Source organism: Rhea pennata, chromosome 12, assembly GCF_028389875.1.
Source record: "Rhea pennata isolate bPtePen1 chromosome 12, bPtePen1.pri, whole genome shotgun sequence".
In the NCBI taxonomy this organism is placed as follows: domain Eukaryota; kingdom Metazoa; phylum Chordata; class Aves; order Rheiformes; family Rheidae; genus Rhea; species Rhea pennata.
This window is the reverse complement of record NC_084674.1, coordinates 15167660-15195035: the sequence shown is the minus strand read 5'-3', so window position 1 is coordinate 15195035 and position 27376 is coordinate 15167660. Positions and strand designations below refer to the sequence as shown.

Sequence of the window (27376 nt, the reverse complement as noted above, 5' to 3'; positions counted from 1 at the left end):
CTGTAAACTACTTGCTTCTGACAGCCACCTCGTCTGACCTTGCTTTAAACAAGAGGTTCAACTCAGTGAATTACTTGCAACCTGAATTATCCTATGATCTACTGATCCTATGATGATGACAGCGTTAGTTTTGTTAATTATTGTATAAGTTTTCTACTGCCACCTCACCTTGAGGTAAGGCACCTCAGCCATAAAAAGGGTTCCAGAAGCAGGAACTCCCCAAGAGCCTCTCTGTGAACATGAGAGAAACACATTTTTGTTCATTTTTTTTGACCTCATGGCCTCATTTTCTGAAAGCACTCTCTTTATTTCTTGATTGTCTTTGGCTCTATAGATTCTCTGGCAGGCTTCTGGCTTCTGACACATTGGAAAATTACCAGTTTGAATGCCTTTCATGACTTGCTCCTGCTTGTGCTAAATGTGTTTCATGGTCTGCCTATTTGTGCTTTTTACATTTTAGTTGCCAGGTTTTACGATCCTATTTTCCTCAGCTGGACAAATTTCAGTTTTTTGAAGGATGGCTTTTTGCTTTTGATAGCTTCCCTTATCCTGCTGTTTAACTATGCCGGTTTCCATTTGGTCTTCCTAAAGTAGCTTTTGATAGGTGGTATCCATTTCCTCTGAGCCTGCAATATAATTTTCTTTAAACAGCCTTCATGATGCCTGCAAATATTTTACTCCTTTGACTCTCCCTTTTCATTTCTTTTTACCAGCTTCCTTATTTTTGTGCAGTTTCCATTTTTGAATTTAATACAATATACTCCTTGGTTCTAGTAATTCCAGCATAGATAGTGAATCCAGGTAAAATGAGACAGCTGCTACAGAATGACTCTCAATCTCCAATTTTTGAAACAGGTTTCAATTTAATTTTTACTTATTCAGCACAGGATAGCATTCAGTTTCTTAATTTTACTGAAAACATTAAATAACTACAGAGAGTATAGTATCAATAGTTAATATCAGTGGTGGTTACCACAGTTGTACTGCACCTGACAATACAAACCATATGTTGCTATCTTCAAACTTTACCCTGCTGTCTTTCAAACTTTACCCTCTGAATTGTGAAATGTTATGTAGATATAGACAAAAATCAAAAAAATTCTTTTAAGGGTTTTTCTGAATGACACCTGTCAAGGATGCTGCAGTAGTTTATGATGAATGAGAACATGTTGATTGTTGATATCTACAGATGCACCAAAACAAAATGCCTTAGGTACTTAACATGGAGAGTGAAGACATAAATATGAAGACATGATGTTGCCAACATGCAAAAAAGATATTTTGATTATTTTAAAGATATGAACAATAAGGAGAAGGCTTCGTGCCAATGCTAAAGAGATTTATGAAAAATTATGCAGCTGAGACGTGCACAGGAATAAATACAACCTCCATATTCTTCTAGGAAAAGCTCATTTTTGCCATGCTTCTCCCATTGACATAGAAGAGTATGAAAAGCTTGTCTGTTTGATTAATATATAGCACAAATCAGAAAAAAAAATGTAACATTGGTCAAATTTTAGATTTATATACTTTTTAACATTGGACTAAATTTTCAAATTGTAGAAAGAAAAATAATAATATAAATACAGATATTGAATGTCTCTGACAGTTAAAATGCCAAAAGCCTCTGAAAATTCATGTTCTCATTATTCATATTTCAGACAAGAATTCTATCAAAAACACTTTTTTCACAATTGATAATTTCTCCATGTATGGAATGGTCTACATAATTCATAAAAGATAGATAAATTTATGCTATTCAGGATTCATAATAGTATGTAGAAGTTCATATATTCTTAGGATGGCTCTACTTTGACTCAAATCTTCTTCAGGTTATTATATGCAAAATGTAGTGGGAAAGTTCTGTTTTCCCTCTAAATATATGTTCAGGAGTAAATATCTCAAATTTGCATGAAAATATTGGATTATATATCCTAATACTCAGAAAAATATTTAAGATTAGTCCTGTGCTACTAGCTCACTAAATATATTATTGATTACATTTGCCTTTAAACACAAATACTGTTGGTTACATTCTGCCTGATCTTCAATCACTATATGAAGCATCTGGCCTTTTTTTTTTAGAAAACAGACGGCCACAGTGCGCATCTGGTCTAACCTGCAAAGCAGAATTTAACACGTGAACCAAGCACTGTAATTCCTGTATTAATCCTGGAATACGAGCAACAAAAAATGCCTGTAAGATAAATATTTAAACCTATCATTAGATCAGAGAAAGGGAGGAGCACATCTGTAAAAACTGGGACCTTTTTAGTAAAAATCAGCTTGCCAGCAGAAAAGCTTTTATAGATGTTGCTCACATAAACATTTTTGAAACTGTGGTTCTGTAATTTCTCATAAAGTTCCTTTCACAAGAAAGAATTGCAAGAAAAACGCAAGAGGACAAGCCTGCGTCTATGTATGAAATGTGACAATGGATATTCAGAAATGCAAGAAAGCTAATTAAAACAAGGAGATTAAAACATGTCTGTGTCCTCTCCAAATAAATCTACTGTATTTGCAGTCTTTCACAAACATAAATTTAAAGATTATCCACTTAAAACATTCATTACTCAGATATTTCAAGGATAAATATTAATCTGTTAGTTCTTTATTATAAACATGGTAAAAATAAATATGCATTTAACATAGTGAAAATGGTTTAACTGAATGATTCGATTGTTTTAAATTAAAGCATTGTTTTTAAGCCAAACAAACTAGCTCATATTTCCTTTGTGACCTTCAAATTTTTAGTCTGCGTTTGACAGACGTTTCTGATTGAGCGCCGCCTCCGTGGTGTCGGGCACCCGGCAAAGGCAGTAGGAAGCTGAAGGAACTGGTTTACCTGGTACGAGGTAGCTCTGCCAGAGACACCCTCTCCCGCTGCGTCCGGCCCCGGCTCTGCCCGCCGCCGAGCGAGCACCGGGGGCCCCGCCGGCCGGCACCCACGGCCGCTACCGGCCCGCCCGGCCTCCCCGCCGCCAGAACAGCAATTGCACGGTATCTTCCCTACTAGCTTGTAGAAACGTTTTCAGGATTTCAGAGCATTTGTTTCACCTGAATGCCTGCTCTACGCTCCAGTGTCCATGTCCTAGCGTTTCAAGGGTAGCTTATACGCATCTGAACTTAGGTGAGGAAGACTGTAATTGCCACCATCGACAAGCAGAACAGAGCACCTTGAACCAACCATAGCCGCTACCAGTTAGCTCGTGTCCAGCAGCACCAGTTAGCTCGTGTCCAGCGGCTAAGTTTAGTTAATAACTTGTGCTCTTCCACAACTGATTTGGGATACCTTCATCGAGACATCTGAACCTCAGCAATGTATTTCAAAAATGACAGAATTACTGGCAAGGAAAGTTTCTAAGCTTTTCTGGTTCAGTTACTTCTAATCAAGGTCAGCAAAATAACAAGAGATGGCCTGAGAATTCTGTGAAGTTTTAGGTCTTAATTCTTAGTGGACATTTGTTATTAAAATAATATAGAATAATCCACAGTGCCACCTTATCCACGGGCCTTGCACAATTTACAGGCTGAAGGATAGTATAAAGATACCTTATTTTTACTGCTCCCTTATTTGTTAAACCAAGAGAATGTCAGTCTTTTCCTTCTGGGAGGGTCTTATCTGCCTTCACAATACAGAGAGCTTTTAATCTCTGTCCACATTGTAGGTATCTACAGCTTTGAAGAGTTATTTGCACATGACTGAGAACTTACAACAAGATTAAAAAAAAAAAAAAAAAAAAAAAAAAAGGTTGGCTACACTTATATGACATGTAAGTACTTTGTTTTGATCATATAGACTGCCCAGTACTTTACACTATTGAGATGCAAATCTTTGTATTCCACAAAAACATTTGCAGTATGTTATCCTCAAGTTTTCCATGACGAAACCTATTATATGATATTTTGTACTCTATTATGGAATAGTACATATTTATTGCTTGCAGTTTTCCAGTATTCTTGTAGTATCTGTATTTTACATTTAGGGAAAAGATACAAAAAAAGGAGTTTAATGCATCAGTTATCCTACTCTTATTTTGATAAAAAATAAGCACTGATTATTTTGTTGTCTAACATTTTCATAGGAAAAGAGGTGAACAATACTCTGATGCAGACAGGATCAGTCTGTGCCGAAAACAAAAGAATCAGACAGCAGTCTTCTAACAGTCATTTCTAGTACATGTATTAACAGAAGTTACAATATTTGTTAGGAGTTGGCTTTTATAAAAGAGCTCCCAGATAGAAAAGTCAATCCTGACAAACCCTACCGAGGACTGTGGAAAGACTCTCTCACAAACTACAATTCCCATCAACAGATCAGATGTATAACGAGATCTGCTTTCTGAATGATCTTTTATTTTTTGTCTGTAAAGGGCTTTTTTTAAAATTATTTTTCTCCTCAGGTGAGAAATCTTGGACTGATAAGATATTGACAAAAAATCCCATTAACAAACCCCATTAACTTTACTAAAGCCAAGAATTCACCTCATACTCAGGAAAACACAAAATTCGCTATTCAAACCGAAGGAAGGGACTGCAGCACTCACGTCACAAGGTGACACACTGTTCACATTGTTATAAAGCCACTTTGAAGGATTTAAAAAAAAAAAAAAAAAAAAAAGGAGAGATCACATACACCTGGCTTTTATCTTTGCCATAGCTTCTAGATAGAAAAATTATGATATTTCTCAATATGGCAAAGCTATGTGACAGCTAAAAAGTAGGTGTAAAATGTTTCTTTCATTATGCCAATATGCAACTGTGAAAAGAAATATGACTGTGTGAAACTAAGCAATATTGCTAAATACAATTCCACTCGCCTAAAGAACAAAGCATTTTTAAAAGTATTTCTAATTAATGTCACTAAAATATCCACAGAAATTCAGAGAATGTATTTTTCAGAAGGCAGTAAATTGGGATCTCTTTGATAAGGAATACAGCTGGGTTCTCTATCTCCATATGAGAAATTCTCCATGCTCTTTAAAATACAAAGAAATGTTGTGTTCTGTGCATAATTGTGGTGTTAAGATAACATTATTCATAGTTCATCTACATCAACCTAATATTTTAAATTGATATGACAATTATGACAGGTGTCAATGAAAAAAAAAATGCTTGCTCCAAGCATTTCTTGGTAAGAAGTCTTTTTCAGATGCAGAAATCAGAACAGACTCTTTTCCAAAGTGGGAAAAGGTTTGCCAAGGCTTTTTGTTGAATTATCGGATTATCTGATTATCTTGATAATCCATGTCAAAAAAAGCTGCATCTCTGATAAAAGAAATCTAAACTGTAAATGGCAGTACTCATATGTAGCTGTTACAGCCATCCACAGAAGAGCAAAACGAGAGAAAGGCAAACACGAGGTACTGTAAATTATTTAACACGGCATGTAGCCTTTCTCATCTTTCACACTCAAGACAGAATCAGACCTTACAATCAAGGATTCTGCTGTTCCTCTCTCTGGAGAGAGAGTTTCTCTCGCTGGACCAAAAACTAGATTGAATTCATCTTCAGTAAGTACTGCAACCAGGAGCAATTAAATAGCAAACTTGTTTAGTATCATGACTAGCACAGCACTCTAAAATATTAACTGTTAGCAGTTCAGCCCCCTAAGCATAACACTGGACATACTAAGACTCCGTCTGTGCTGCTACATGCTGCCATCGGCAATCAAGCCACCTTGCACAAATCTTTGTTACTCTTTATGTCTCACTTTATATATATATATATATATATATATATATATGTAAAAGAAATGACTGTAATACTTATTCTGTAAAATACTTTAAGATCTATTAATAAGTCATGCAATGTAAAAGGTGTGATTTCTTAACTGCAGAATGAAAGCCTTACCATAAGTCACAAGTAAGCGCTTTCCAGCTTTTCTGTGCTATTTTAACTTTCATACATTGCGAAACAGCTAGGATAAGTCATTCTCATATTTCCATGGTTAAGAAGTCAATATATGAACATGATTTTGCTCTCAGCAACTACAAATGTCAGCAGGTGGCCAACACTTACTTGTTTCTAATTGTGTTTAATCTGATTTGTGTAATGCATAATTGAAATAATAAGTTTTGTTTAACTACAAGATCTGATGGTTCAGTTTGAGATCCGAAAATCAGCTCCTATTTTCCTGACTTATATGTTCCACCATTATTAATTTGTCTGGCCAAATTCTGTCCAGCTGTAACCAAAAAACAAATCAAAAAAGCAATCAGCAAGGTGTAAAACGCTACGAAACAAAAATTTCCAAAATGTTCCAATGAATCTATCCCATGAAAGCTCCTCAAAGCAAAGATGCATTTACAATAAAAAATTTAAATAATCATTCTAAGGTATGGGGTGTTCTCGACAAGATTACGTAAAACAAGCACACTCATCTTTTTTTTTCCTAGGCTGTAAGACTAGATAGTCTGTAAATAATAGCCTAAAGGGTACTGCAGTGCATTTGCGTGAAAGGTAAGTAGTAGGAACACAGCAGCCAACAAAAGGAATTCCAGCTCGGCTCACCTCAGGCAGAACGTTTGTTACGGACCACGTGTGTTAGTCCTGCTTGCATGCTACCCGAAAAGGTCTAGGGAGAGTGACAAACAGCAGCAATAGGGGAGCGCAGGTGACAGACATGGGTGTATATACAGCAAAAGCAAATTATGAAAAGAGCTAGATATTTTAGTCTCACACAGACCACAGAGAGGTTTGTAAAAAGTTTTTTATCTTCTTATCCAGCCTATCAATCTCTTCTTTACTAAAACATATACATATATATGTATATAGCTTAGTATAACCTACGAATATAACGAAGTCTCTACTGATGCAGTTCTTAAAAAATTTAGCTAATCAGTTATATTTCTAAAACGTGGGGGTTTTTTAGTATATCTAGCAAAACAGCTTTTGTTTGGGAAAATAAAAAAGTATAAGCAACATTTTTAAGCAATGCTTAAACTGAAAAAATCTACACTAATACAAAATTTGATTATGCTACTTTTGCATTACAGGATAAAAATTACCTATATTCATCTTATGTTGAAGACAGCTACACAAATAGGGTCAGACATTTTACTGCAATTTCACTTTGCAGAATTTCAATCTAAATTATTGTTTTTGTCACTGATTATAATTTATGTAATATAGGGTGTTTAAATACATAACTTAGTAAAATATTAGACAAGCTATAAGTCAATGTTAAAGTTTAAAATGAACTATACATAGCCGGCTATTGGACAGTCATGTGCTGAAATACTAACATCTATTATAATGAGGTTATTGATGTAGAGTTGACATATGACTTGATTTGCAGATGCCCTACTGACTAACCTTTTGCAACTATATCTCAGTGTAAACCTGTGGTAATTATTGCTGGGTATGGAGAGTTGATTTAACTGAACTATTTCTTTTGATGCATGTTGAATGTGATTGCCCCCTGGAGACTGCAGGAGTCCCACATGTGTGAGTTATTACATACGTATTGGAAAAAAAAAAAATGTATCACATTAAGTTTTTCCTGTTTCTTATTGCTGCAGTTTGGGGTTTTTTTTCCCCAATAAGAGTTTTTTCTTCCAACACCTCTTTATATTTCCCCTTTTCAGCTAATAATATATTGAAGGCACTGTTCCTGGGTGCTGAAATCATTGAATTAATCCATTACTTTAGGCAATGCTGAAAAACATTATGTTGCTGACTTAATTGTAAAAAATAAAAAAATCAGGAAGTTAGTATTCAGACTTTCTGATATAGGATACTCTAGAAGCCCCTGTAATAGTACAAAGGTTAGATTAATAAATATATATAATGTTTCAAAATACTGTGTGTACCCAGTTAAAAGTCCAAAAGCAATAAATGGAGATAGTTCGAAGAATAAAATTCATGTTATTTTATACATACACATATAATGTAATACTCTAGACAAAAGAAAAGGCATGACAACTACAAGCAGCAGTTTTACTGATTTTTTTAATCTGCCAAACATTTTTAATTATTATTATAACCAGTTAAAAGACATAGGAGAGAACTCTAAGTCACTTCCGTCAGCCTACCAATTATGACAAACTAAAAAAGATTTAAGAGACTGTGAGTCTAGTAGAAACTGATCTTCAAGTGAGATTTTCCTAGATTGTCTATAGGGACATTTTAGAACAAGAGTAGTTTTGGCTTCTGGGGATTATCCTGCACAATGAAAACAAAGGTCAAAGCAAATCCCCCCCCAAAAAAAAACTCTTCTGGTATTGATCCTCAGACCTACCAATCAACCTTCCTGCCCTCTGTAGACTCTCAAACGCTTTTCTTCATCTGAAACCTTTTAGAAGTATTTTCTTCAACATATTCTTAAATCACTGGCTGAAGTTCAATGCACATTTCACCAACACATATGGAATTTACCCACAACTTATGGAACTTTCACAGGCCAAGAAAAGAAAATTCCTAAATGTCCATCCATGTTAACAATCTGAATTTGCATATATATATGCAATTATATTAAGTCAAAAACTGAATATATGTACATTATCTGTGTCTTCAATAGTCTTATATGTGTTGAATTGATTAGTCTGATTTTAGTAAATATGATGCACTTCTAATCTGGTAATCATTTTTTAACATATTACACTAAATTATCATAGGCTTACTTAGATTTTCTAATACTCCCAGCTTGAATCTCAACTTTAAGACTTTTTATAGTTCAGTTTTAAACATGTCACAGAAAAAAACAGCTTTGTTGAGTCCTACCTTTTCCAAAATGTAGATTGTCTATTACAAATTTATGTACAGCTACATGAAAATGACTGTCCTAAGAAAATGCAATTCCTGCCTTTTTTTTCAAATAAAAAACGAGCAAAGTTCCCTGAACTGTGTGAAATTCATAATAAGCTCTACATTTTACTGAAGGCTAGACGTTTTTGAGGTTGTAGTTATTAACGACACTTCCTATCTTGGCAAAATCCAGCTATAATTAGAGAAGCAGAGAAACGGCAAAGGAAGTACCCCTGAACATATCACTAACGCACACAGTTGTGGTGTGGTAGGTTCTCTCCTTTTGCTCTTTCATATCTCTTGCTTTATAAGGATAAAACTATTTGATATATATGAACTCTGATTTTCTTACAAACTGATCAAACTTCACCTTAACTATTAGAAGAAAAGAAACCTTACAGTCTCCAAGGAACCTATAATTTGAGAACAGAAGCATACAAAAACATACTTTAGTTTTCAAGCAATAAATTGAAGAGAATTCTGCAAAGGTATTACAAAAAGTGGCATAAAATATTAGCTTTTACATTTCTTCATATACCTAACAGAGTTCATTAACCTAACAGAGTATATATGCAGAACTTAGCCAAAAATTACAAAAATTGTTCACTTGCCCTTGCAATTGTCCAACTTGTTTTTGCAACAGCAAATGTATGCAATTGAAATAATTATAACTTAGTATGAAACTCAGGAAAGAACCTTGTTGTTGAAAATATTTCTGCATAGGCTATAATATTAAATAAAAGTTCTGCAATACAAGACCATCACAGTCTTCCTTCTTACATGTCAATTGCATCATTAAGCTTCTGCTCTAATTGTAGAAAAGTCCTGGTAAAATAAGATTTTAAACTCACCATGACTATAATAAAAGTAAGTTGTTATTCTGCATTTTCCTCCAACAGGTACATGGAAGCTTTGGGGGAAAACTTCATTCTCACTGTAACGTACCCCATCTTCTACATTTGTCACTGAACTGGTATGCAAAAGTTCATGATTCTTGGTTAACTTAGACAAAGACTGAAAAACTTGTTGCAACAGATCTTAATATGTAATTGCAAAAATCAAACAATTTTCCTTTAAAATATTTGTATGTGATATCAAATACCCTAGCAAGAAATAACATCTTCATGACCATTACGGCAAGGAAAGGCCATAGCTTATCCTTTTTTCCTTCTCTGTACTTACATCCCAAATTCAAGATACCTCAATTTGTGTGTCTTGAGGAATATACATTGCTTATAGCATAGAGAAATGAAAACTGCAATCAGTCTCCTATTTCCCCTTATTCTCTATCCACAGCTGAGTGAAAAATGGGAAACAATTCCACTCATCAGAGCTAGACGACGATGTGCATTTCTTGCATGCACATTGTGGAGATCAAAGAGGAATGGTGTAAAAGGCAAAAACTCAACCTCATCTTCATCTTCTCCCACAATAACAATCAGCTTTCTGAAGAAAACATATGGAATCCCCTACACACTCAAAATTATTAAAGCCTTCCAGAAAGGATTATTAAAGCCTTCCAGAGAGGCACAGGCCCAACTTCAGATGCATGCTATAACTAGAATTTGCTTTTAATACAGTAACTCATGATTTTAACCTCTTAAAAGGTTGAGCTAGGTATGTATTTCAGCACTAATAAATACAAAGCTGTGTGTTTATGCAATGAGTTCTCTCCTGTCTTATGTCAGCTATGTACACTAATGCCTGTCTGCGTAACAGTCACAACTGTTTCCTCTGTCTCTGAACAGATTACACTGCTCTGCTCATTTTTATTTGCAGGACTTCATCTATTCCCTAGCTTCCTCTTTTTATTAACATTTTAGTTCCAAAGGCTTTAAGACAATACATTAGGAAATACATTGCATTAAGAGAAAATCATAATAAATTAATGTCAGGTATACCAGTTGTTTAGGCCATGTTTCTATTTTATTTTAAGAGTCACAGACATAACATATAGTACTGTGCTATGTCTTTGGTATATTTTGTATTCCTAGAACTATCATGGAGATGACAGTTATATACTGAAGCACAGAGCAAAAAATAAAGAGCCAATTCCAAATTTAGGATTCATGCTGAATAGCTGTGAAATCTCTTGTGAGATAATTTCAATGAGTAAAATACTACAGATATTTACATGGCAAGAATCAAACAGTAGATGATGTTGTAATGCTAACTACCCAGTTCTCCTATTTCTTTTGATAGACTTTCTCCTGAGCATGCTTTATTCATCATCTAAGACTGAATTTTTAGCCATGTACATACAAAACTATCAAAAATCCAGAATTCTTGCCCATTTCCTCCCCGTGTCCAGTGGCCAATCAAGGCGCAGGTGCTGGATCTGTTTGGAAGCACTGGATATTTACACACGGAGAACGTATATGTGTACACAACCTGTTTCACGATACTTTAGGCTCTGAGTACTGATTAAACTGCCAGTGCATGATTCTTGAAATGAGTGAGGGCTACATGTCATCTCACTCAAAAACAATTCTTTTCCACTGAAAAATCTTTCTGGCACGCTTCTGCCCTAAGATTTTCTATCCAATCTACCTATAAGAGAATTGCGACAAATAACCCAAACATCTAAAACATTAGGAAAGTCAGAGTGTTTTTCAGCAGATAAACCAGGAAAAGAAAAGGCAAAAATACTCATAAGCTGGGTAGACCACGGCAAAAGAGGTTATTAAACTTTTTTACTTTCTGTTCAGTTGGTCCCTGCTTCTCCCTTGTGACATGCAACTGTGTTTGCATAAATTTCCACAAGCGGTGTTTCTGGACTTAAAACGGGTATGATTCTATAAGGTTCCATTCAAATACTAAATTGATATTTTGTATCTCTGCAAAGTATAATCAGACAGAACATCTAGTTTCCATTGAAGGCTATTTAATAAGACATATGGGAAAATTATTCCAAGCAAATTCTTATTGTTTCAAACTAACATGTGAATAATCGTATCTCATAGTGAGACAACATTTAAATTATATAAAATATTTAGTTTCATAAACCGGCTTTTTAGACCTGCCATCATTTGAGATTGTAAGTGTCTGGTGCTTTAAAGGAGATGGATGTAGTATACAGAGCAGCATGAAATAGCTATATTCAGTCCTTCATTAGCATTACAAGTTTTTGCTATTACAGCAGGTTTAGAAATCAAAACCAAACCCACTGAACTTATCAACATTACCCAAATGTTTTCTTTCCTAATTCTATTGGATAGAGTAACAGAGTTACTGGAACAAACACGTGCCATACAAGAATCAAGAGAAATTCTCTCAGGAAACAAGCACTGATCACCTCAAAAATAAAGTCTAGCATCTATAATGTTTCAAGGTCCCACAAACAAATTTGTTTGAGGAGTTGTGCACAACTTCACACTGCTATGTTTCTTAGCTCAGCACTTCTATAAAAAGCTTATCTTTGTAAGACAGACAACAAAAGAGAAAAATGAAGATATGTGAGGTATACCATTCTCAAAATAAGTCAGCTTCATGATAAAGTGCTCATGGACCAGCTCTCCCGCTGTGACACTTTTATATAATATACGGCCATCATGTCTGGCAACATTTGCACAGGTCTGCGCCTGATTTGTGGAAGAAAAAAGCTGAAAACCTTACAACTACTCTTCATTTCTGAGAATTAATCTGAAGTCTAGCTTCCCCATGCTTCCAATTTAAAATGATTCAAATAACTCCCCCAAACCACACCTTAAGCATCACTCACAGCTGATAGCTGAGAGGGACCAAAGTGGATTCTCTCTGCAGACGTTCAGGCTGCTCTTCCTCCCAGCAGTGTCCTGAAGGCCCTGTGCACAGACATATGGCCAGCAGGGACTCAGACTTGTCCTGCAAGGGCTGACGCTCAGGTCTGAACCAGCATTGAGGGGCTTTTATCTTAAAAACTACTGAGAAGTTTAGCAAATGCTACAAGCTTCAGGAAGAATTACACACTACTGAAGCTTCAAAGAAACTACAGACATCAGAACTTCAAATCTGCCAGAAAGCACATCGACAGCTGACTGGGGACAGCTTCAGCCCCTGTTCTAGCTGGACAAAACAGGTGGCAATTCAACAAATTCTGTAGACTTGAATGATACCCTGAAAAATGATCCATGGGCAGTTATCCTAGCTTTCTCGTTAGGTCCCTCCCAATACAAAGGGGATCGACACCTGGCTGGAATAAATGTAATTTGATTCGTCTAACTGCTTTTCAGCAAGTCTTGGCTGAGCTTGTCACAACTAGCCAGCAAGGACTACAATCATTATATCAGGTCAGAGAATTTTAGGATATGCTTTAGTCCTTGAGCTCTGTTTATAACAGCTCAATACACCCTTCACAGAAGTAAGAAGTACACTAAAGACAAAAGCACTGTGTGTTATATGAGCCTATAAACATTAGCAGAAGGTATTAGAAGTGGTATCAAGAACAGGAAATAAGATACTTATGGCTTACTAAGGTATATACATAATTCAGTATTTCTTAAAACATCAATTAATTTCATTTCTAATCAGCAGATGGACAGTACTCCCAGAAATTTCAGGTATATCACATATCGGATGCATCTCTCCACAAATCCTGCCTCAGTTAAATTCTTAGACTGATATTGTTACAATATTTCTATTTACTATTTATTATAGATTATACAATCTTTCTATTTCTCTTTATTATCTTTTATTATCTTTATTATTTTCTCTCATCACTCGTAAACTGAAATTTAATATAAAGTGACCAAGTAGATAACTCTCATAACCTAATTTTGGATTCCACTCATATTACTAGTGGAATATTATTTTATATTTTTCCTCCTGAGAACGGGATCGTACCCTCGATAGGAAAGAAGGCACGCGTATCTATCTCCTACTGCATCATATGCCTCCTTGGAGCACATGTATCAAGATGTTCAAATCTAGAACACTCCCAGCCACAGTGACAGGCTGGGGCCTGCAGTCAGCAGATGTGTTACACCCCTGCAGCCCTGCTGTTTAAGTCCACATGTTACAGGAGTAAATGTTTATCTTATGCCAAACACAGTAAATAGGTGGATGTGAGCAGGTGCAAAAGCTTCAGATCAAAATCACCTTCAAATCACAAGCCATACAAACCAATCAAAATCGTAGTGATGTATCTATCAGTGCTTGACCTAATGTTTTAAAAGGAGAACCCTGCATTTTAAGACATACTTACTCTTTAAGTAACTCCATAGAAAAGAAGTATTTTTAAGCAACTCTTAGGTGGAAATCTCCTTTATATACCAAAGTTAATTGACTAGAGACTTAGGGTTTGGGGTTTTTAACCAGTCATCCATTTATTTATGAGAGTCATGCAAGAACATAACATGACATTCACCTAATATTTGTAACTACCTTACACATATACTAATAAATAAACCTCATCAGTGAGTGACTTCAAACCAAAATATTCTATTATCAGAATAAATTCATATCATAGTCATGATACCTCCAATATTCGATATACAAGGAGTTATTTGAAAAGTTTGCAATGACATTATGTAAAAACACCAAAATCTCCCCAAATCTTAAAATGAATAGGGAAACCCCAAGCTCCCAATATGTGAGGCAGTGACATGTTTCTACGGGAGATTTTACTAGAATATTGAATTTTGTGATTCATTTCCTAAAGCAAACTCTAAGGAGCTTTCACAGGGAAGGGCAATCCTTTTACCTCACGAGAATAACAGAAAAAGCACCCGATACTATCACTATTCATCTTATGAAAGAAGCATGCAAGGATACATGTTGGCAAGCCCATTTTGGGAAGAGTCTCTTGCACAGGAACAGTATCTGCCTTCAGGAAGGCTTATAAAGAAAAGCCGTTTTGCACTCTTTGCAATTTTACAGCAATTGTACCTGCTAGACCATTCCTGTATCCTAAGTTGCTAGGGAACGAAAACACTGCCAGATGTTCAAGTGTGGCTGCTCTTCTCCATCTCTCTCCATTCACCCTGTTTCCTTATGGATTTACTTAAAAACATCACAGTGCCATAGAGCCAAACCTCTCTTACAAGTGCATCTCCTCAGGCATTTCATAGTTGAATCTGTAAAGTCAAACAAGCCATTTCTTTCGAGTATATTTGCCTCCTTCATGATCCACACAGTGACAGCCAGCCTAATTCACTAAAGAAGCAAATTGCAATGAGGGAACATATCCAGCCCTGGACGAAAATAATGGTCAATATTAAGAAATATATGGGAAGAAATAAACCAAGCGAATGAGGAAATGTTTTAGGCACATCATTATAAATAATTAGCTATGGCAGCAAACTCTTGAGAGCAGCCGGTTGCCTGTTTTGCTTAGGACAGAAAGGCTAGGGTGGGATGCAGCAGCATGCTGCAGCCCAGCCATCTGGTGCTCCCTTTCTCCACTTGTTCCTGCTGCACTGGGGAAGGACTTGGGGGATGCAAAGCAGCTACTGACAGGTGGCAGCAGCTGAGATCCTCCCTTTTTCTCTTTCCCAGGAGCTCAGCAAGTGTAGGGTGGGCCACAGATGCTACCAAAAGCAATACGTTAAAGTATACATTTGGAAATGTTAAAATATTAACATTTTAAGGATCAGTCACAAAAATAGAGAAATAACAGTTCTTAGTTAACTATTTTTCATGAAGTGCTTTTAGTAGGCAAATACTTTATAGCAAGTGAATGGCACAGGGAAGCTGTATAAAAGATATGGCTATTTCTTTCTAAATTCAAGTTTTCAGCTGTGCTGCTTCCATTTCATGGACCTGTTCTCAGTATATGATTTGAAATTTCCAAGTACAGGGGTTACAGCAAAGACTCAGGCTGCCCTCTGTTCTCTAGTGACCGCTCTATTGACAGAATTCTGAAATATTAACAAATATTAACAAAAAACTACAGCTCTAATCTACTCTCTCACCCTAGATCAAGTTACAAGTAGCTGTTTAACACTGAAATTTAATTTTGATATATCAAATTGTCAGGCCAAATAGTTCACAAGGTTTTAGTGCCGTATCATGTGCAGTAGAAGGTATGGTGATGCAATCAGTTTCCAATGACTAGGGTTACAAAGTACACACAACATTAGGCAGATACCTAAATAATGTATCATTTCCTGAGCTTGATTCTGACATACAGGTTCACTGACACAAGCCCAAAGAGAGGTGTACTGTTAGTTTCTCCATTTTGCATATAGAAACACGTAAGAAACACAGTATAGTATGTAGCACATAAGGGTCGAATTCCACCTATTAGAAATTTTCCAGAAACCCATTATATGAACCAGATCAAGCCAAAAATGACATACTGCACTGTAAATTAGATTGTACCTATAAACACTGGATGCAGAGATATTGATATTGTTGACAGAACTCAGCACTTCTGTTCACAGATTTTCATAGGCAGCTCTCAGAGAATAATTATTAAGTCAAGTATCAAACTTTTTTTGTGGTCTTTAATATCTTTAATATCTTTAATATAATTTCTCAATTATATAATCAGATGGTTATCTTTAAAATCTTAATGTCTGAACTCTAATAACTTACAAACTGTAGAGATTCTCCTAAAATGAAGTTGAAAGCCTAAACTATATTAAAAGAAGTGATAGAAGAACCTTTCCCTTCCAACAGCAGAAAAAAAGTTTTTGTGATGCAGTAACAAGGTAGTAATGGTTACAAGAGGTCTGTCAAGTAAGACAGTTACAGCTGTCTCTGTGATTCCCTATTTAAGTACATGAGGTAAATATCTTTGGTAAGAATTCTTAATTCACCATGACCCTGCTTGCCAATCTAACCTCAGCTGTCTAATATGATCAAATCACACTCATTAAGCGACCTGAGTACATGATTAGATTACGATATACCTCCTGATATGGACCTGCAATTGCAGACAGTGGATTTAATGTGGAGAGCTACAGCTAGAAACACAGCGGCCCCTGGTTCTCAGGTGTAGCTCGTTGCAGTCCCCACACTGTTATACATTTCAATGCTATTAAAAAACTGAATTGTATTTTACATAGCTAATCACTTGGGCATATTAATGTGTTCCTAGTTTAAAAAAAAAAAAAAAGGGAAAGAAAAAAAGAAAGAAAGAAAGAAAGAAAAAAGAAAGTCTCTTAGAGAAAGCTCCTATTTGATATTCAAACATGCTGAGCACTCATACCCCTACTGCATAACCTCACTAGGTCTGTGGATGTCACACTGTGAATGCTGCAGAAACCAAATATAGAAAGGATAATTATCCTTCTATTTTCTGACTCTCCTCAAAACCAACTAGAATGACTTTCTTGATTTTTAACTAGTAAAATATGGTCCTTCTGAGGAGCAGACTTCACATTCTATTTTGCTTTTTCCTCACACTAAATATTAAATAGCTCATTGCTGCAGCTGAAGTCATTAGTATCTTCTCTGGAAGGACAGGAGAAAGCTGTCAGCTCTTCATATAGAGAAACTCATTATACATCCTAGAAAACGCACAAAAAATAGAAGAATATTTTCTTTGGTGATTCTAAATCATAATTAAAAAATCAACTCACTTGTAAATGTTGAGAGTTGTCCATCATATTATCCTCTCGTCTACGAACTTCTTCCAACAACTGTGCATTCTTCTTTTTCTCCATTTGCTGATTGTGCTTCAGATTGGCAACCTTCTTGTTTTGGTCCTTCATATGTCTAAGAATTGTATGCACATACCCATTAGTGCTAGTAACTGCAAACACATCTGTTTCTCTATAAAGTTACTTGTGACTGTGACACAGATCATTCATCTAACAGACATAAGTATTCTGAATACCAGATTTAAATCATAAAACTTCATCTTGTTTTCAAACTGACATATTAAAATGGTTTTGATGTCATAAGATTCTACAGTGGCGAAAAGATTATTCTGGTTTACAAGTTTATCTTTCTTTTTCATCATTTTTTACATGTTCCATGCACTATGCAGAAAAACCATTGTCCTAATAGAGAATGATTATCCTACGATCCTTACACAAGCAGTGATTTCAGGGCTACCTTTAATGGGCCATTTAAGGGCCAATTCATTTCAAAGGAAGCAGAAGGTGAAGGTGAATGAATAATACATGTTGTGAATTTTTATTTTTGCAAAGCTGGTATAGAGATATAATGTTTCTGAGGATTATATTGTAATGGAGTAGAGGATCAGAACATAAATATACCACGAAAAATACAGGAGACCTTTACAAATATCTTCTTACATAACAAAATACTACATTTCTTCCTTTTTCAATAAAGTGATGTCTTTCAACAAATGGTTATCAGCAAATTTATGAATAACGTCTAAAGAAAACAAAACAATCCTTAACATCATTAAAAATTTTCTTAAGACTTTACTCAAGCAAAGATTACATTTATAATTTTTTTCAAGTCTAATGATCTTTTTCTGTGGATCTTCTTTATTAAGATACTAGAAGCTTTTCTGATTCTAATACTTAGCATATGCCCTTGTGGGGCAAGCTAATTCTGCCTTGGATGCTACAGTTACTGCTCTGGCTGGCTCTGAAAAATATCCTTGCAGCAATGCTTTCTACCTTCTTGGATTTTTGGATATTATTTTCTCGACTTCCTTTGACTCTGAGGAATTTATCTTTATATAGATAAAAGGGAGCAAAGTCATGTGCAAATTCCTAATGAGATCTACTCACTAATCCCATTTTGGCAAATGAAGGGAATATTTTTTATTCATCCAAAAGGATGACTGGAAATGTCACTATGCTTTCCACAGTAGAACTTTCAGAGAAAAAAAAAAAAGTTTTAGAATAAATTTCTTGCACTGATTTTATTATGCTAAAGAAAGTAGGACATCTTATATTTGCTTCTGTCACTGCCTTCTTTGTCCTACCATCAGTTTAAACTTATTTATTTATTTATACTGAAATATTAACAATGAATCTCAAATTAGTAAATGCTGCCATGGCAGCATTAAAAATTCTTAGAAGACAATGCATATAAAAAATTATGGGTATACTAAATAACAGAAATGCTAATGTGCTATTACTAGAAAAGAAACTTCGATTTCCTCAGAAAAATAGGAATGAGAATCAGCAATTCAGTTGAAAATCTTTGCTACTTTAAATGGCCAAATGGATTTCTAATAAGAAATCTCACACGCTATATGATCAGAGATACTAAGAACAAATTCTGCTTCATGTAAAATCTGTGAAATTAAGTGATTTTTACAAGATCTCAGCATAGGTTCCAAAACCGATTTGTGGATAAAGGATTTGAAACCCCAATTTTCTCTCCTGAGAAGATTCCAGAGACTCTAGAATGTGGCCTTAGCACTCTCCTTTACAAGAGTGCAGAATAATCTTAGATCTCCCCACTTATTCACATACAACATAGCTTTAGTATGTGTTTACTTACAGTATCTTAAACTATACAATATATCAAAAGTCATGGAAACATTCATACATATGTGATACTGCCCTGTATGAGATTTGGTTAGCTATCAGAGAACTTCAAATAGATGAACTAATGGCACGGGAGTGTTAGCTTTTCACCAAGAGACCTCCAGAATGAAAGGTGACAGTTTAACAGCTTCATACTTAACAACAGAGCTATTTACGAAAATAGGAAACAGAACTGTAGAAAATAACAAGGCATTCAGTGAATATAAAGCTACAAGAGCAATTTCCCCAGTAACTTCTTTTCTAAAACTTTGAGTCCTAATGTGAAAGAAAAATTACTTAGATATTTTTGGATTTTGATACAGTACTACCATACAAAATACATTATAAGTTTGTTTTTATTTGATCTTAAATGTACTAAAAATTGCCCATAAATTTAGCTCATCTCTCTGGAACTGTATTCATCTGACTGAAAAAGAAATATGTGCACAGAAAACAGATGTAACCAATTGATTAAAAATAAATTAGAATTAAAATAAAAAAGCATTGCAACTGGTTCAGTAGGTACTACTCATTTCTTAACTCCCATCTTGTTTGCTGTTTGACAGAACTTTCTGTTGTCACGTAACAACAGTTCCAGGATATCTCCCCTTGCTGGATAAATCAAGATAAATTGTAAGCCAAAGCACTCATATAACTCAGATGCTCTCCTTTCTGGCAGAGGGATGCAGAGAAGTAAATCCTTTGCTTAGTCATGAATTTAAAGGCATCATCTTTCTAATATACAATTTAAGAACTAGTCAATATAGAAACATATGTGAAATTAGTAAAAGCACTTTTACCATTCTGACTCTATCAGAAGCCATTTTCATTAGCTTTGAATAAAAATTAGATATACTGACAAACATTACGGGAGTAACAGTGTGTTACAAACAAATGGTCACTAAGTCTGTTTTGCTTGAATTGGGAGTTATCATGTCACCTTCACTTTCCAGTTTAAAACTGGTCATCAAAATATTCCTTCAGATTCCAGGTCTTATACACTATGTAATATTTGTCAGCCTTGCCAATAAAATTCTGGTAGAAAAGGGGATATTTCATTCCATCTGCTTCAAAGTTAATTAGAATAAATTTAAAAATATGTATCTTTGGCTATTATAAAAATTTTCAGGAAATACAGTGCACTAGATTCCAGTATTTTCTATGTCAGATGTATGTTTTCTTTGAGAAGCATTGTTGAGAAACCTATTCCTAACTTTGTAAGCCACTTCACAGTACTTTGTACTATATTTAAAAACATTCAGCCCGGTAGATTATGGAGACATAACTTGACCCTTTGAGGATTCAGCATATTATACATCCTGTATAATCTACCACGTATTTAAAATATATATGTTATATACATATGCAAACACACACACACGCGTGTATGTATAATCCTTGCTCCAGTACATTTTTCCAGTATGTTGGTTCTGGTATATTTTCACATAACTCTGTTTTAAAAACTCTTATGAATAAAACAGAAGATCAGGAAATATAATTGATGCATAAGAAATAGAAAAATATCTGGGAAGAATACACAACGAGTAGAAAATATCGTATGCCATTACCATACACAAAATACCCACATATTTTACTAGTAGCTGTGCTGATGTGCATAATTGAGTCTACGTTATTCTTTATCAGGAAGAATTACTTTCATATGTTCTGCTACATGGTTTCAATTTAAAGTTCTAAGACCACAAAATTCATTAGACAGAATAAAATAAATAAAGCATTACTGTTTAAGAGACATGTTTTCAAAACCTGAAATGTATGCAGTGGTGGTGTAATCAGTAGAATAGATCTTACCATCACGTTAATCATATTCTGGTACTAAAATTAGAATCAGTAAAAATGGATATACACGCAAAAGTACTCTTTGTTTGATATTGTAACTGCCCACAAAGCAGTAAGACAAAATCCACAGCTTTTTGATTTTCCAGTTAGGTTACAGTTTATTTTGAAGTTGAGTATCTATTATCTTAAGGGGAACAAAACTATTTACCACTCAACTGGACATTTAAGTCATCTCAAGTCATCACAATGTTTTCTGAAAACCTAAGAAACTAAAAATCTGTGGCTAAGTTTACAGACTTCACATAACTGGAAAGCCAGTCTCAAAATTAGTTCAAGGGAGCCCAAGCCCAGAGCACTTTGAAGAGGTACCAACATCGCGTTTGGCTTAAGGAGATTATGTTCTCAGCTCAGAAGCTGTAAGTAAAACACAGTCTAAAAAGCAGAGCAGATGACTAACACTACACAGATGCTTGATCGTTCCTAAACATTACAATGCTTGGGTAATGGCATTGCGTATTTTCAGATAACAAACTTAGGTTTCTGTCTATGTCCCTACAGTTGTAGTCAGTGAGCAGTTCTCATAAAACGTCTAACGGTTTCATCAATTGACAGAAAAGAATTCAAAGCGGAAGCAGACTGGCCAGTACATCTTGACAAGAAGGGAAAGAGAGAGAAAGAGAGGCAGGCAGGCTGGCTGACCTATAATAAAAAGATTGTGTAAACTAACATACTTTTCTAGACATTACCTTATTTTACATTAAATATTTTGAAGAATATCCTTTTATAGACATTTTAAGTCTAGATCAAGCCATTAGTCTAAACTCTAAATACATAATATATTGATATATTGCAGATATGCTTTTTCAGCAAAAATTAGTCATAATTCCTCGTTCCTCCTCATACAATTTTGTGCAATCTTTTGTAATGCACAGAATGCTCCACAGCCATGCATATCCATCTCAGCTGCACACTAGACTTAAAATCAGGTATCAAAATCACAGCAATCTGTATATCTATTTGCCTCAGCATTCAATAATATTTTCATTAAAAAAAAAGGCATTAGACTACCAAGAACACAAGAATCAAGATCAGATCTCCGATATCGCTGAAGAACCAGCCGGCTATGACTGGGGAACATTTAGGCACACTTAGAATGTTATATATCTGAACAAGAGAATGAAGGAAAAAGACAAAAACTTTTATACCACCCTGCAACTGTCTCCTGCAAAGTCTGGACCAAAGGATTCAAACTTGCTGTGCGAACAGTACAGGAAGAAGTTCAGCACATCCACGCATCTATGTACACTAGCCCTTCACACTAGTTAGTTTTTAAACAGAATGTTTTTTGTAAGAAATGGCATTAGTGCCATGGAGATTCCAACAGAACCTTAATCAGCAGGAATACAAACATCAAAACACTGTAACACTTAATTCTTGCTAGTATGAATAGCACTAATTATAATGACTAAGTTTAACCATGTTCAACTTATCTTTCCTTGTTCTTCTGGAAGAACATGGCAATTGATTTCCTAAGCCAGACTATACTACATCTAATTAATTTAGTCCAACTTTCAAAAATAAACATTTACATTCAGTGTCAGCAGATATGTGAGTATCCTTCAAACTTTATTTTACAATAATGTGTAACTGGAGTCTATACTCCAAGACTTTCTTCTTTGATAACTGCAGAAAGTCAAGCCATTACACTAAACCTTCAGTTTTAATTTGGCATCTGAATACCTTGGCCAAAAACTAGGTAATGTCAGCCAAAAATAAGTGTTTTGTGCTTAGCATAGCCTTTGCTCTATATCTCAAAGACGTTTCTTTTTTTCAAAGCATCCAAAAAATGCAGACATGCAAAATATTCCTAAGAGTAATATTTGTAACATTTTCTGAAGGAATATGTATCTGTAATACCTTACATTACATTAAACAGTATTACAATGGGACTACTTATCTGAAAGGCAATCAAAAAAAAATTCTACAGGATGCCAAAATCTTTAAACCTCCCTGCTAATTTTATAGCAAAATATGCAATAGTCAATTATTAGAATAATATATATAGGAAATAAGATTATAAATTTTTTTCTTAATTTTTTTATATAAGAACAAATAAAAGATACAGAGCACAGCTAATATCAAAGATAAACACAGAACGTTTTTAGCAAAATGGTCATATTTTTATTTTATGAAATATAGCAATGTAGTCAAAACAAGTAATTTATAAAAATGAAAGCCTCCAAAAACCTATTTTAAAATTTAACCCTGCACATCAGTTTTAAATATTCAGACCTCTTCACCTATTGTTCTATTTATGCCATTGGGAAGAATTTTACCAAGGTCTTTGCCTGAAGCAATTACTGTGCTTTTAAAGTTTTAAGAAATAAACAGTTCATGCCTCCCTTCGTTATAAAAAATCTACACCGTCACAAAGGATCTAGGCACATGAAAAATAAACTGTATCTTAACACTTTACTGGGCACTCTGGATCTCAGTAACTAGTCATGCAGAAGACCTGATCCTGTAAATCCTGTCCATGTGAGTGTCCATTCCAAACTACATTACTTCAGCAAGGCTCAGCAGAAATATTTCCAACAGTTCTCACTGTCTTAAAAATTGAAAGTGCATACACGTTCTCATTTGATCTATTAATTGAACAAAAACTATGAAACAAGAGTGCACAAGGGTTTTTTTTAAAAAATCTTTCTTAAAACTAAGATCTAACTCCACTGAAATCTGTAAGATAAAACTCCCGCTGCAGCGGAGTGAAGTAAAGTATTATTTCTGGTATTTTCCTGGAATAAAAATAAATTTGCTACTACCCATTTACAAGCCTGAAAATCAAAGATGGGTTAGACTTTAGCAAACTGCAAACACCACAAGAGATGTCAAGAGGGTTACTGACAGACACATTCCTGACAGAAATACGCAGAGACATTGCTTATTCATTTACAACCCATAAATGGATTTGTTTGGGGAAAATAGCTATCGTCATGATAAGAAAACCTGTATGCATGATAGGCTGAAATTTTGACATGACAAAGAAAACATGCCATATTTCAAATAACCAAAATTTTTCGTAAGAAAAGCCCTATTTGTTGTCTCCTAAATTTAATAAATTGGACTCTAGTCTTTTTAAAATTTATTATATATTAATAAAAAACAAAGTAATATCTTGCTCTGTTATTTGAATGTACAAAAACTTTCAGGTTGGAGGTTTGGGGTTTTTTAATCCAGATTTATATTCTACAACCTAAACAACTAGTGGTATCCAAAACATCTTTTAATATTTTGATTTATTCTTTATGCTTAAGCTTTCTTCTTTTTATTGTCTAATACCATTGCCATGGTGACTAACAATTGAAGCATACTTTATAAATGCAAAAATAGAAACAACCATTCAAACTGTGAAGTTAATTACTTGGACACAGCCAACATGCCCAAAGAGCCGAGCTTCCAAATAACTTCTATTCTTGCTTTTACTTCACTGACTGTAAAAAATGATACTAGGCCTGACACTCTTCTATGATGCAGATGATGTTCAAGTAAGATCACTTACCTGTTCCATGCCGAATCACCCACGTAATTTTATGCATTGATATAAAAAATGGTAGGAAACAAAAATTACAACCACAAGCAGAATAGAACTAAGTTTACTAACATGTAAAATAATATTTTATTTCATGAGCATTTTTGTAAAACAAAAACTACTCTGCAAAACTTCAAAGCCAGCTCAAAGCCATCCTACACAGTGCTTATGTTCTGTGACCAGCAAACAAGTCCCATTGCAGCAACACCAAATGCCACTGCCTTCCATTGCTAGCACATTGCTATGAGTAAGGAGAGAATCACCATGCCCGGAGTCGAAAGAACAGTTCTCATTGAGGTAAAGGGGGGGGTCACCACTACAGTACCAAAAGGCAACAAGAGAGAGAACCTGAAGGTACAATGCAGCTGTCTCTTCTGTCTCCCAACAGGGAATCTTCAGAGAAAATAACATATATATTGCAAGGCTACATACATTAGTGTGAACTGTTTCCTTGGAGCCCTACCAGGACTGATCCACACAAACATAGTGCATATTCACCACTGGTACTAAATACTCCACCCACAAAACAAGTAATATATGTAGAATGGAGCCTAGGAAAGCTCCAAAGCTATAATTAAGCAATTTACCACTATAAAAAACTCACAGATGAATAGAAGACAAGCATAGAAACATAGAATATATGACAGTAAAATGTTTTGAATGAAGACTTCCTACAAAAAAAGTATCTTTTCATTGCAGTAAGACTTCCCATGGACTAAATTCCAAAATCATTCTTAAATTTTCTGTAGACAGACTGCAAAGAAGAAAGCAGGAATTCTATCTGGAAGGGGGAAGAAAAGTAGGGGTGTGGGAGACAGTGAGTGAAAGAGTGAAAACAGTGGTCGCTCCAAGATCTCCTGATGAATTCTTTGCAGGCTCTAAAACAATTCCCACAAGAAAAATAAATATATGAGCACATACCTATACATATACTAACATAATCTACCTATACATATACTAACATAATCTACCTCCCCATGTCTGACCCATGTTGCAATTTCATTTTTACAGTGGTAGTTTTATTCCACTCTTTATTTTGTGGGAGAAAACGAATAGTTTCATAGGTGCTTCAAACTATCAGTCAGGGTTTCTCTGTCTCACTGAAAAGGATGTCCCTGACACAAATATCTACTCTACAGTGATAGTCACTATACAGACATAAATGAGAGTAGCTTCCTTAAATTGTCTCCTCTCATACAGGCTAAGAAGGAAAGTTTGAGCAGATGCCTCCTGCAGAGACAGAAGACAGACATCACACTGGCACTGGACTGGCCTTACTGCCAAGAACGGCAGAAGACCATGAGGACTTCCTTCATGAAATAAGCTTAATATAACAGAGGAAAAGTTTGATGCCTGTTGGACAAAAGAATTTGCGAAAAGATAATATTCTCAGGTCAACTTCGACCAAATTGTCTTTTTCTTTCAATAACAATGACTACTGTTCTGCTACACACCTCAAAGGACATTATCACAAGAAATTAATTTTGCCTTCTCATAGGAGAACTTTGGGTCTTTTTTCCTTCATTTACCTGAAGCTGAGACTATTGCAAACTTCATGTCACCATTCACATCCTCCCACTCCATAGAACTGAGAAGCACCCTCCTTGTTCACTGCTATCCTCCTATCATTCTTCAAATCTCATTATTTCAGATGTTTGAAGTCTGGCCTAAGATTTCTCAATAGTCAGATTGCTGTAGCTTGACAAGTAAATTACTTGCAAAAGCACCTGCAAGAAGATATGACCACCAGGAGAGAACCGATGACTTTTCATGGTAGAAATAATGGGAGCGTCAAAGAAGCAACATTTCTCACCTCAAAGACAAAAATGTGGGAGGAAGGTTTACCTAACATAAATTCTGGGAACTCTTCCAAAATCTCTATTTAAGAAGTGTTTAGTCTGACACAGTTCCCTTCAAAGTCCTAGAGAGATGCTACAAATATCCACATGAGGATAATGCATGAATGAAAAAGACCTACTAAATTCTCCTTTCCAAATTATGCTTCATATCACTTTGTTTCAACACATAGTCTGCACTGTGACCGCTGAAACTCCAATATAGGGCATTGCACTACTGGCTGTCCCAGCACGTTCTTATTAGATGACACTTTACATGAATGTGTGTGAAATTTGCTCCACGAGATTCATCTGTCACACATCTTTCTTGTATACCAAGGACTGTTCTTCATTTCCTTTTTATGGGCTTTTTTTCCCCATTCTTTCTTTTTGCTTTTTCCTTTTCTTTTTTAACACTGCTGATGACAGGACAGTAGATAGGCAGTATTTGGTCTGATTTAACATGGCAATTGCTTAGTCAAATATTTTATTAATTGATACCATTAGGAATAACCAGTAACTGAAAAGAGTTTGCTGCCTAATATCTGACAAAGGAGTTTCAGTTCTTCTGCTGCTTAATCGAGTCTTTTCCAGCTGTTCTCCAGATAAAGTTCCTTTTTAACAGCTCCTGACTCTAGTTGTTCTTTGGATCCAACTCCTCCACAGTATGTCCACCTCAGCCTAACAGTAATCAGAATCAAATCTCCTCTGCTGCAGTCCAATGTTTCTCTGCAATTTCTTTCTGAATCAAATCCTTGTACTGCAATTCCTGGCTCAACCTAGCATTTCTCAGGATCAGTCCAGCCATTCCATTCAATACATAAATCAAACATCACATGCTTTTGCAGAACCCCTTTCACACCTCCAAATGAATCAGATACACCTTGTACAATTTCTTGTTTTCAGCTACCAACTTCCTCTTATTATAAATTTAGATCAGAGCATTTCAATCCAATCAGCCTGCTCCCGCACCGTACAAGCAAACGAGATGACTGGAAGAAGTGATTCCACCAACAATGCAAATCTTG

The 27376-nt window shown here is 35.2% G+C and overlaps 1 protein-coding gene across 1 annotated transcript in view; it reads right to left on the bottom strand.

Moving 5' to 3' along the window:
* The window catches only part of ERC2 (ELKS/RAB6-interacting/CAST family member 2), a 368050-nt gene that overhangs the window by 122434 nt on the left and 218240 nt on the right, over nt 1-27376 (bottom strand). The window contains exon 15 of the mRNA XM_062585913.1: nt 17253-17388. Coding sequence (XP_062441897.1) covers nt 17253-17388 — 136 coding nt within the window. The remainder of the gene's footprint in view (nt 1-17252; nt 17389-27376) is intronic.